Source organism: Liolophura sinensis, chromosome 1 (genome assembly GCF_032854445.1).
Source record: "Liolophura sinensis isolate JHLJ2023 chromosome 1, CUHK_Ljap_v2, whole genome shotgun sequence".
NCBI classification, from domain to species: Eukaryota; Metazoa; Mollusca; class Polyplacophora; order Chitonida; family Chitonidae; genus Liolophura; species Liolophura sinensis.
Window position 1 is genome coordinate 87663003 of NC_088295.1, and position 12151 is coordinate 87675153.

Below are 12151 nucleotides of genomic sequence, written 5' to 3' on the forward strand. Positions count from 1 at the left end.
AATTAAATTAGCGAAACAGTGTCTAAATGGCAAAAATCCAGTAAAGTATAATTTGAAACTGCGAACTGAAAATTTAATATCAACATTCTAATTAGCCAGCATTCAACAATACCTTAAACATTCTTAAACATATATGTTCTACAGAATATAGAGTGATATTTACCCACACATATAACCTGATATAACCTGATGGTCGATAAAGTTCGATACTTACATGTACAAGACACGTTGTTGTTTGTGAAAATCACCATTACTATTGTCAGACAATATTATAACAAGAATGACACACTATTTCTGAGCAAACTAAATTCCCCCCTATTCTGAAGTAAGTATATTCTCCCCAGAACACAACATTATTATTGAAGAGCATGCATTTTGCATGACCTTCATGTTAGTTTGGTTGAGATCTATATGGAATGAAATGATGAATAAATGAGGACTGGTGGTACCCGGGCAATATTTCTGTTATATCGTGACGAGAACAAGTTAGAACCATGAAACAGTTATGCCTGACTTTTGGAGTAAGAATGGAAACATCCATAACCAAATATACGGACGGCTTTCAAATTCGAAAAGAACAATAAACATTTTAAATGTAGGAGGATAAAGTATCTATTCCTAATGATATAGGTCAATGGTTTTTCAAACATAATGACAGAATTGCCAGTGACGATGTCTGATAACAAAAATACAGTGTCAACGGCTATACAGTACAGGTTAGGTTTGATGCCATGTTACACATCACATAGCACACACTCGGGAGTAATACTCAACCAAGGATAAAACCGTTTGTTAAATAAGGATGTCAAATATCACTCGCTAAAACTATTTAGTCTGTTTTTTTTCTTATACCCTATACACTAAAGACATGGTGGGCAAAATCACCACACCAAAAATGCCGAAATTTCTGAAGATTATTTGATCAAAACTGTGTACGTGGAGTTTTAACCTCTGATTTAAGGACAGAAGTGCCATTGTCTCGACCGAAAAGATAGAAGATGGGTATGGAAGATGACGAGAATAGACTTACTGCGCAAAACACAGCTGAAAACACAAACATGCCCCCATCTTTTGGCCCATTAGTATATATACATTTATAATCCGGATAGTTAACTTTTATCTCGGAAAAAATGGACATCTTATGTTTACGTAGATACATATTACCTTAGTTTTCAGAGAAAACCAACACATGAATATAGGCCCAGAAAAAGACAAACATATACAATTGTTGAAATTAGGGGGAAATTAAACGCCGATCACTGATTAGTGTTGTCAAACAACACAGCATATCTATACAAAATATCTATAAATAAATAATTACACTACAATACAGCTGAACATTGAAATATTAGGGATTTTAGGACGGCCATGTTTCATTTATGCAAAATAAGCTCTGCTCCACTTCGTAGATTTTGGTAGACTTTTAGCAAGTCATTCTCGACACTCATTTGAGAGGAGATATACCACCAAAGGTCTGAGGCTTTCCGCATGTGTTAACCTACAGTTTTTTCATTACATTGGCTGGTGTCATTTAGAAAGTGGTTTTTTAAGAAATTGTATTATAAGTGTAATTAGGATTGCACTTTCTGGACTAAGCACAGATTCTAATGTTGAAAATCGACCAGCCCTGTGAGCCGTTTCGTTTCGCAACCACAGAAGGGACGTTTGACAGTCAGACACTCTTCTTTTTGTTGGCGGCCTATTGGCTGAATGATCTACACTGCTGGCATGTATTGCTATCCAGGTGTCTGAATTTGTGATCGTTTCTTCCAAACCCGATTTTGTATCAGCCAAGGTTAGTTTATTTCTTGTAAAGAGTCGCCTATATTCAGCTGTCTGTAAAATCAGTCATACTCGCAACCACAATTGCGTTCAGTCAGTGACACGTGACAACACAAGCTCTACACATAAATATGTTTGAAGCTCACACTCTTGCTAGGAAAATGAAGTTTGAACACTTTTTTAATTCATAATGTTAAAGTCGATAAGCTTAGTTTCGATGGCACGAATCAATTGCCGAGGATGACGTTATACTTATTTAAAACACGAGCAGCATTTCTGACACTTACATATTTGAAATCGCACGTATATTTTAATATAATATGCACTTAATACATGAATTTTATTTCATCTCTTTTAGTATATGATCTCACGGCAGTATAGTTTCAGAGACGGATGTTAGGAAATCAACGGGATCTTGTTACTCGCTGAGACAGCACCAAAGGCAGTGTTATTGCAGTGTGTTTGTTCAAATTGCTTTTGGTGCAATCATTGTAAAACAAATTACTTTCCACGCCCATTGTCCAGCATGCAACTTGTTTTTTTTACTAATTATGACGTCACCCAAGTAATGAATTCTTACTGTGGAAAGTAAGCTTATCGACTTCAACAGTTTGCATTAGAAAAAGTATTCTAACTGCAATTTCCTTGTAATAACATGGACATTGTACTCTTCCATTCACTAAGCTGGAATCGGTCTTTTCGTTCCTCAACTAGACAAAGATGTAAGACACAAAAATATGTTTCCTTTAATCCTACAGTAATTCTGATGAAAAATTATCAGTGGATGATAAAAACCATAATGTTACAGTGCACATAAACGCACCTGTTGCAACGAAAGCCAGTTAAACATTGCCAACCGCCATTTTTGCCATGAATCGACCTTAGCCAGCATCGTCAGGAAAGTCTATTTCGATTTCGATTCCGAACATTTCGATTGAAACAAAGAGCATTGCACTATTAAGAGGGCGACTGACAACTTGTTTGGGAGTCTCAAAAATAATTTTTTAAATAATGGTCACAAGGAATTGTGAGCAACTATTGTCAAAATAAGGAGATATCTTAATGATTAACCTGGCGAGTCCACCCTATACCCATACTAGTAGCGGAGTTGTTAAGGACGAGAGATCTGGGATATTATGGTCGAGAGACCTGGTATCAGACAAGCTCTGAGAGGTCCTGCAAGGAAACAGGACTGAACGGCTCTACAAATGTGATATGTTCTACCAGTGTGATAAGTTCTACCAGGGTGATATATTCTGCCTTTGTGATATGTTCTACAAATGTACTATGTTCTGCCTGTGTGATATGATCTACCAGTGTGATATGTTCTGCCAGTGTGATATGTTCTGCCAGTGTCATATGTTCCACAAATGTGATATGTTCTCTCAGTATATGTTCTACCAGTGTGAGATGGTCTATCAATGTGATATGTTCTAACCGTGTGATATGTTCTGCCAATGTGATATATTCTACCAGTGTAATATGTTCAAACAGTGCGATATAATCTACCAGTGTGATATATTCTACCAGTGTAATATGTGCTACTAGTGTGATATGTTCCACAAATGTGATATGTTCTACCACTGTAATATGTTCTAAGAATGTGAGATGGTCTACCACTGTGATATGTCTCTTGTGTGTTACCGGCTCTATTTCTTATTTGTGTAATTTCTTACATACCTTTGTCTTTGGGAGTTAGTTTTAAACGTTGTTTTGGAAATGGATCTTGCGATGTTTTTCTGATGTTTAGTGTTAATACATTGGTGACAAGTGAGTCATTCAACTTTTGTAGCTCACTTGACATTGTATTTGGTTAGTTGTGTCATTAACCACAACATGTACAGAAGTACAGTCAGCAAATCGTAGTAAGTTCAGTAAAGTTGTGGATTTTATGATATCGTTTATATACACAACAAAAGGAGCTGACCCATTACAGATCCTTCGGGCACACCATGCGTAATTGTAGACGGGGCAGACAAACAAGTACTATATTCGGTGTATCGAAAACGGCCTTTTAAGAAGGGCTTTGTCAAGTTTTTGCTATTGTTGCGAAATCCGTAGTAATGTAATTTGGTTAAAAGAATTTCCTGATTGACAGCATCAAAGGCTTTTCTTAAATCTAGAAATGTTACTATGCTGTATTGTACTGATTCCTTGGAGTTTCTCCTTGGATTTATTATCGCTAAGGATGTCGAGTGGTTTCAACGAAATCCGAACTGGTTAGCGTATAATAGCGTGTTACTTTCTAAAAAGTCAGCCATGCTAGTGACCATATCTTTTTAAATATTTGGCTAAAATATAGCAGAACAGAGATAGGACGATAATTTTCATAGAGTGATTTTTCCTTAGATCTATATATTGCGGCAAACTTTGGCACTTTTTAATGCTGACGGCAATGTGCCTGAAGTAAAGGATAAGTTCACTAGATGGCACAAAATCGTAGAGATGAGATCTTTGACGAGCTTAACAAGAGGAGGTTTTGTGCCATCTATACCACTTGCTCCATTTTTCAGATTAGAAACAATATTCAATATTTCTGTTTGCGTGCATGACTCAAAAACAAAGCTTGAACTGGAGGGTTGTGCGAGTTAGTCTGTCGGTAAACTATGATCAAGTGTTAGAGCTATACTTGAGACGTAATCATTGAAGCCATCAGCTATTGTTTGGGAATCTGACGTTATTCGATTGTTAATGTTAAAAGTATTAGACAACTTCCCTGATTTGGTTTTGTTCATGGGCTCATTAACTATTTTCCGAGTATCTTTTATATTATTACTGGCCTTAATAAATTGTTCTTCACAGAAATTTTTTCTTTGCTATACGTAGGGTATGATTTAATTTATCTCTGTATTTTTTAAACTGAACTGTTATGTCGATGTTTTATTAGATATACGTAATCTGTACAGTTTGTTTTTTTTCCTATAAAGAGATGAGAATGGCATAACTTATCCATCGTTTAGTGATTTTCACTTTTTTCATCGCCATTTTAATAAGGGGGAAACATTCATTACATGTACATGTAAAATCGTTTAAGAATAAGTCTAAAGCGTTATTCACATCCGCTATTTCTGAGAGGTGAATCCAGTTCAGTTGCTCGTTTAAGTATGAATCAAATCGTCAACTGATTCATTCGGGCATCGATGTATTTCTCTGAATAATGTCTCTTTTTATGTAATTCTCTCCGCAGATGTAAGTTTCCACAACCAAGGTTTCATATTCCCCATTATCGTATATCCCAGATGGTCGTTTCGAACAACAGAATTACTCCACTGTTTGTTTAAATACAGATCAACACCTGAGCACTTTCGGTTGTTTCTATTAACACTAAATGTTTTATATCCATTAACATCAAACAGCTTAAATGTTACTGGGTCTAACCAGCTTTCAAATAGGCCGATAGCTGAAAGATCTAAAATTAAACAATGTATTGTTCCTATTATCCCTGAATAATGTTTCTTTAAGCTTCGTGCGTTGAAATGTATGTAGGAGAGTGACTGGCGGCCGGCAACAGATTGTTTACCAATGGTTGAATTGAAGGTTTCAAGTAAATAATAATCAGTTTGATGTGAGCTAATATCGGACCCAGGCCAAAAACCCCAGCGGACAAAAACACCGCCAGACAAAAACACCGGTGGAAAAAGTCCCGTTGTCTTAATTAACCGACAAAAAATATCCGATAATCTAACAAACATGGTGTTAAGTATTTGTTGACAGGAATTCATGTAGTGTGACTTTGTTTTCCATCTAAAATATGTCATGAAAGCGTGTCCCACTATGTCCCTCAGGTTCCCTCTCATAAGCGTGTACACGTATGTTTTTCAAAACAATATTAACCGGCCCGGATAGCACAGTTGGTAGAGCGTCCTTTTCGGCAGCGGTAGATCCAGGATCAATCATGGGTCGAATCACGACTAAGACTATCAAGGGGAGAGTGCAACGCCTCGTTGACCCTTACTGGTATAATGGCTCGGGCGGGGTGCTTTGCCTTTGGTAAGTCGTCTCAGTGACGCACTAGATAAAAGAGCGTTGGAAATCCGTCCTGCAACAACGAGGTACATTTCATACACCCTAATGATTCCTTCGTCGTCATACGACTGAAAAATTGTTGAGCACGACGTTAAACCCCAAGCACTCACTCACTCAAAACAATATCACCAAAAGGACTGTCTGTAATGTCTCTAATATTATTATCGAAATCTTTTCATAGGTGCGAAGGTGTTGTTCTGTTGTCGAGCAAATATAAGTTTATCCTACCACTATATTGTTTGGATGAAATATTTCAGTATGGCACACAGGTTACAGGTTACTACCATTCACAGTATCACCTCATAGCTGCCGTCACGTATGTATTTTGCTTCGGTTTACGGCCATCTGTTGCAATTTTATGTGTTCACCAAAACAGATGTATTTTAAAGGTTTGCTTATTTAGACATTTAAACCGAATCATTTTATTGTCCGCACGAAAATTATTATTTTTGAATACTCTTACCAAAAATAAAAAAAGCTTATTGTTTTAGGTTACTGCGCATTGTTTTCTGTTTTATATGCCCTACATGGATGTATATGATGACTCTTAATGTTAAATCAGAAGCATTCCATAGCAATTGCGTAAATTAAAATTTACATATTATTCCCCGAAATCCGGAAAAATGAATTTTGGTTGCATGTTTTTTGAACATCTACACTCTGAAAGATTGAAACAGCCACTTTTTTTTTCTTTTGTTGTCGGAGGTTGAAACCATCACCCCTACAAGTATTTGGAATCAACCATTTTCTTTTTACAGGCGTCAGGCTATGCAAATTTCCGGGATAGGAACAAGTGAAAAAATTCTAACAACAGCTTCAATAAAGCAAGTGTTTACCATACTTTTTTAACTTTCAGATAACCTGGAATGTCGGTCGAGCATTCTGTATACCGCTGAGACATACATAGCTCTTTTCATGTCGTAAAAATGGTTATAATATATGGAGAACGAACGAGAAAGAAGGGTTCTATAGCTAGCAAACATGTACTGAAATATAAAACGTCACTTGAGGAAGAATGTTTCAAGTTTTCTCAAACAACCTATGTCATTTACCTTATACACTAAATACTGATCGAGGGGCTTATGTCCGCCGGAGGTTTTGTCCTCTGGGGGGTTTTGTACGAAGGGTTTTTGTCAGCGGGGTTTTCATCCCGCGGGGGTTTTGCTCGTCCCCCGGATGCCGTATAGGGGCCGAAATTAAGGCCTGCTGTTCTAAATCTATTTTTCATTCTTTGTTAAATTGTCTGATTGATTAGAAAAAAAGTTATCATTAGGCACCACGCCTGTAGACAACCCGAATATCATTTATTGGTATACATGTCAAACAAGTAGCAATTGACAAATTTCATTTATGTATCATACTATATCTAATTTCACACATTGTGTATTATAGCTAAACATGGAGTATTACAAACCACCGACGGTTCTGTTTCTGTCAAAACTTCTGTGGGAATTATTGCTATTGTAGGATTAGCGTCAAAAATGAAATAAGAGTATACATATGGCCACGAGATTGGAGTTTCATGAGTGTAGTTCAGGCCAATGACCCGAATGATTGATAATAATAAAAATATTCGTACAGTAGCACTGTTACGTCAAATTACAAACTACACGCAAAGTTCAAATGACGAATGCCGTCAGGGTTAACACAGATTAACATTCGTAAGGTATTAGAATCAAATATTCATTTATTGTACATTTGATAGCTGTTTTCTTAATACCCTGCAAGACGAAACAGAAGTAACTGTATGTCACGTTTTTGGCATACGTGGTGGGTGGCATGTTTTAGCGTGAACGTACTATGACTTACGGTCGCCAAAAGTCCCGAGAATACCTAATCGTTGTCGCAAAATTTAAAAGAAAGTAAGGCCCCTCATACACAAAATACCTACAATGTTGATATTGAATATTGCTATAATACAAACCCACAAATCGATAATTCAATATGGAATGGATTTTTTTCAAAATTATGTAAAATTAAGCAACTACTCAAGTAAACATTTCAAAATATGATGACTGTGTGGACTGACAAAGACTTGCTGTGTTAAACCATAGATTTTATATTCACAGATTATTTTTGGAAAGTGGTTCTGAATTAGAAGTACAGAATCATCACTATAGCGATTGGACTCTCTGGATACAGGGCTAACACATATTCTGGTACTGAAATTTTTGATTGGTATCCACATCACGGAAAGAAAGCGTTTATTTCTTAACGTTATTGTTATTTCCACTAAATTAGGCCTACCTGTCAACAGTGAAGATAAACCTAAAATAAGAAGTTAACTGTTGCCGACAGCTTATTTATAGCCGCTGACACACACCGATTAATTATTAGTATATTTATTTGATTGGCCTTTTACGCCGTACTCAAGAATCTGTAATTTATTCCACGGCGGTCAGCATTATGGCGTATACCTTGATACTGTAAAACACGGATATAGAGTACGATTTGTGGCCGTCCCTGAGACATTGCGAGTTTGTCAGTCAAGCTGTTTGTGAACTTCTCACTTAGGAGTGTGTGGAAGCTAAAAGTAAGCCAGCTCATGTTACAAACCTACTGCCAAAGTAGTAAGTGTAAGAGAGGACGGGCACTGAGTTAGATAGAACTTTGGGAAAGCAATTTACATCACTTGAATTGTGAATGCATAAGGCCAGAAAATCAAAACTTCACCTCAAGATTTTCTCGAATACTTCAGGTAGGGCATGTGGGGCGTATTCAACAAATCCCTTCTTGAACAGTACTGTAGTACTCGTTAACTGGAAATCAGAAGAGCGAGCTAAAAGCTCCACTTGGCGAGAGCTCAAAGCTATAGAGAAAGGATAAGAAACGTTGTCGTCAACATTGAAAACTCTTTCCATTGGATATACATAACATGAACGTAACCGGCACCATTTCAAAGGACAGTAACAGGGCAGAGGTAAATGAACTTTCTGTGTCAGTTCATAATATTTTATCGAATCACTGCAAGAAAATGTCGGTACATTGGATACCGAGAAAGGAAAACGTGAAGGTTGATTTTATTAGCCACATCGCTGACCACGACTGTTTGAATGGTTAAATTCAAAATGGGGAACAATCTGTGTCGACTGTTTTTGTCGTCTATGCACCCACGACTGTTTCAATGGTTAAATTCAAAATGGGGAACATTCAGTGTCGACTGTTTTTCCAATGATGATAACCGCCATACAGTTAAATACTATTCTAGGTATTGGCATCCTGGTACTGCGGGCATCCCCGCCCATACCATTGATTGGCACAGCGATATCAACTGGGTAGTGCCTCGCCACAGTTTAGGACGTAGAGTCTTCAGACTTATGTTAAAGTGCAGAGCCGGGGGATGTTTAATACTTCCTCGGTGGGTTAGCGCACACTACTGGCCCATGTTATTTCGAAATGACGCGATATGGCACATAAGTGGGCTTTGGATTCCATTTCCGTGTTTTATACCGAGAAAAGTGCGCAATACCATGTTTTCAGGTGAGCCCTTACCATTCCACATGTAAGCGATGAGAATTGACGGCACGTTTTGAACACTTTGATTGAGTTGCAGGTGGTAGGTGAGTTTACACACAAGTTGTATCACTGCATGTGCAGTGAGTTCAGTAGAGTCTGGAAGTGGTGCACAGATAACCCATCACAAGCACAGAGGTTGCTCTCATTGTCTGATGTGAAGTGTGTATTTTATGTTTAGTCAGCTGTGATATATCATATACATATATACATTCGGGGTATGCGCTTGTAACAGATCTGGACAGCCAGGTACTTGGGAGAACAACAAAGAGGAGAATCGAGCAGACATCAAGGTTATGCAACATATGAAGACATTGCCATTTCCATCAAAGGCCGATTGCATAATGGCGAATTACAACTCGACACTGCGGAAGTGCACCGATTTTGCAAGGAGTAGGAGCATGTCGATATTTCCTGATAAAGTTGTGGACATCTTTGTTTTGTGAGTTATCGCTGAACAATAAATCTGCATCCGTTATTTAACAATGTGTACTATGCCCTCAAGTGGATACATCAGATAGGGGGAGTAGATAACCCTCTGGATTCGCCATTCATCAAAAATATCTTGGAAGGTGCTAATACATTAGCTGCTCAACCTGTGAAACCAAAAGCCTGTGGACAGTAATTTGACAAAGAAGTTATGTGAACCGGCAAAAGTTTCAGAGGGTTTGTCAGTAATATTTATTTATTTATTTGATTGTTGTTTTACGCCGTACTTCACTTTTACGACGGCGGTCAGCATTGTGGTGGGAGGAAACTGGACAGTGCCAGAGGGAAACCCACGATTTCTGCGCCCTATATACAAGCTTGCTTGGATCTGCCTCATGCATTTGGATATATATAAGTCCATGAATGGATCAATCCTACTTACAAATCCGTGCATGCAAGTCGCTGTATAAATAACGTATTCAGTCAGCCTATCTTACAATGCTTGTAAATCCACGTGCCTGTAGTGTGATGTTTAACGTCCGCATTGATAAGCACACGAGCTGCCTGCTGATGAACTTTTGAATGATCTATACACTATAAAGAGGTCACTGTAAACTATGCAGTGTCTATCTGGGCTAAGGGGCTCTTCTTAAATTGACCAGTTTATATAATATAGCTTAATTCAGCTAGAATGGCTTTTGTATCTATACATGTGATACCTTAGAAGGTTAAAATTCCCAACAACACTTGTCATAAACACTATTTATGATATGTATATTGCTAGACAATACCAAAATTATCAATAATATAAATTCTCTTGCACAATAAATAAACTAAGCTTTCGGAAACTTCTTGTTCCATTTTCAAGTTACTGAAAGCCCGGGCATTACAGCATACTACGTATTTGTCTTTATTCGTGCTACACTGTGTTTAATATATATATAAACTGGTTTGACTCTGCTAATGCACTAGACTATATATCTGAGCTGCTGTAGCGATCATTCCAAGCGTTTACCATTATGTTAATGACAGATACGGCAGATTGTATGGTGCATCGAAAGACGAATATATAGTCTTGTATATACATATCAATGGGCAAGTATCAATTGTGAAGAATTCAAGATTCAAGTGGTTTTCCTACATGCTGTATAAAGCTGTCACGGGTCTCATTGTTGCCACATGTATGTCACCACATGTATGACAATATGCCACAGTGCTTCAGTATAAACAGCGTTCATATTAGAAAACTCAAGCCAGTAAAAGAGACATAGGGCTGGGTCAAAGGCTACTACTTGTTCTCTACTGACGTATGAGTCGGGGTAATGTTAAGGCAGATGAGATGCGGTTTGACACATTTTGTAATCTCTAGTGCACAGAAAGTGTTCAGCTAACTTTCCTTCGATGCACTTAAATCACGGCCCAGATAAATCATGACAAGTATATGTAATAGTTCGGTCATCTGCTCGGTACACATGTCGTTCATCATTAAACCAACTCACAACTCCCAGGTAACATGTAGGTATGTAGCAGGTCGATCATCGATCATATGAAGAAGTTACTTACCAAAGACACAGAGGTAGACTGACGACTCAGGTAACAAACGACAATCGCTGGTATGCTCCTAATAGACTGTACTTCAACACTACAGGTATATAGCTACAGATCGTTCTTCTTAACGCCGTCACAACTTACCTTGACTGTTACAGGTGACCGAAAACGCCAGCAGTAGACTGACCACTGTCCAGATAACGGACAACATTAAATCTCCTTCTGTTTGTCCGATGCTATAGAGAAGGTACGCGCTCTGACAGATACAGAGCGACTTGTGTAGCTGTATAGGCTTAAATGCTATTTGGATACGGGACCTCACAAACCAGGAAGTATTTATTTCGTATAGAAATCAGGATATGTTTGTGTTATATACTGACTTGCCTCTGTGTCTGACTATATACACTCGGTATAGAAAGTGTGGTGTGGGGGTAGACTAGAACCGGGAGCCGGGGTGTGGCGTGGGGGTATAGGTTATCTATGTAAAGCTTTCAGCGCGGTAGGCGTCACACATAATTGCACTGGTCCTCATCTGAACCATGTCAATTTCGCCGTACTTTTTTGTCATACATATACAGTATTTATACACCAGATGATAGCAGAGTCAAACAAGATATAGCATGGGCAGTATATACGTCCTGTCAGTAGTGTAGCGGAATTTAAGGAAGTAGGATTTAAGAAATAAATTTAACGCAGGGAAGTTTCATATATTCATTTCTTAATGAATTTTCACGGAAGTTTTGTTAAGATCGTTATCTGAGGCCATACTAATTAATTTACAAAGTCAATATTTTGACAATATAGCGTTCATTTATTCTCGTAGGAAGTTTTAAACTTACGTTTATCTGTTTCA

The 12151-nt window shown here is 37.8% G+C and overlaps 1 protein-coding gene across 1 annotated transcript in view; it reads right to left on the minus strand.

The window, feature by feature from the left end:
- The window catches only part of LOC135465100 (latent-transforming growth factor beta-binding protein 4-like), a 29960-nt gene extending 18416 nt beyond the window's left edge, over positions 1-11544 (minus strand). Inside the window, exon 1 of the mRNA XM_064742583.1 lies at positions 11443-11544. Coding sequence (XP_064598653.1) covers positions 11443-11509 — 67 coding nt within the window. The 5' untranslated portion in view covers positions 11510-11544. The remainder of the gene's footprint in view (positions 1-11442) is intronic.
- Positions 11545-12151: the final 607 nt, after the last annotated feature.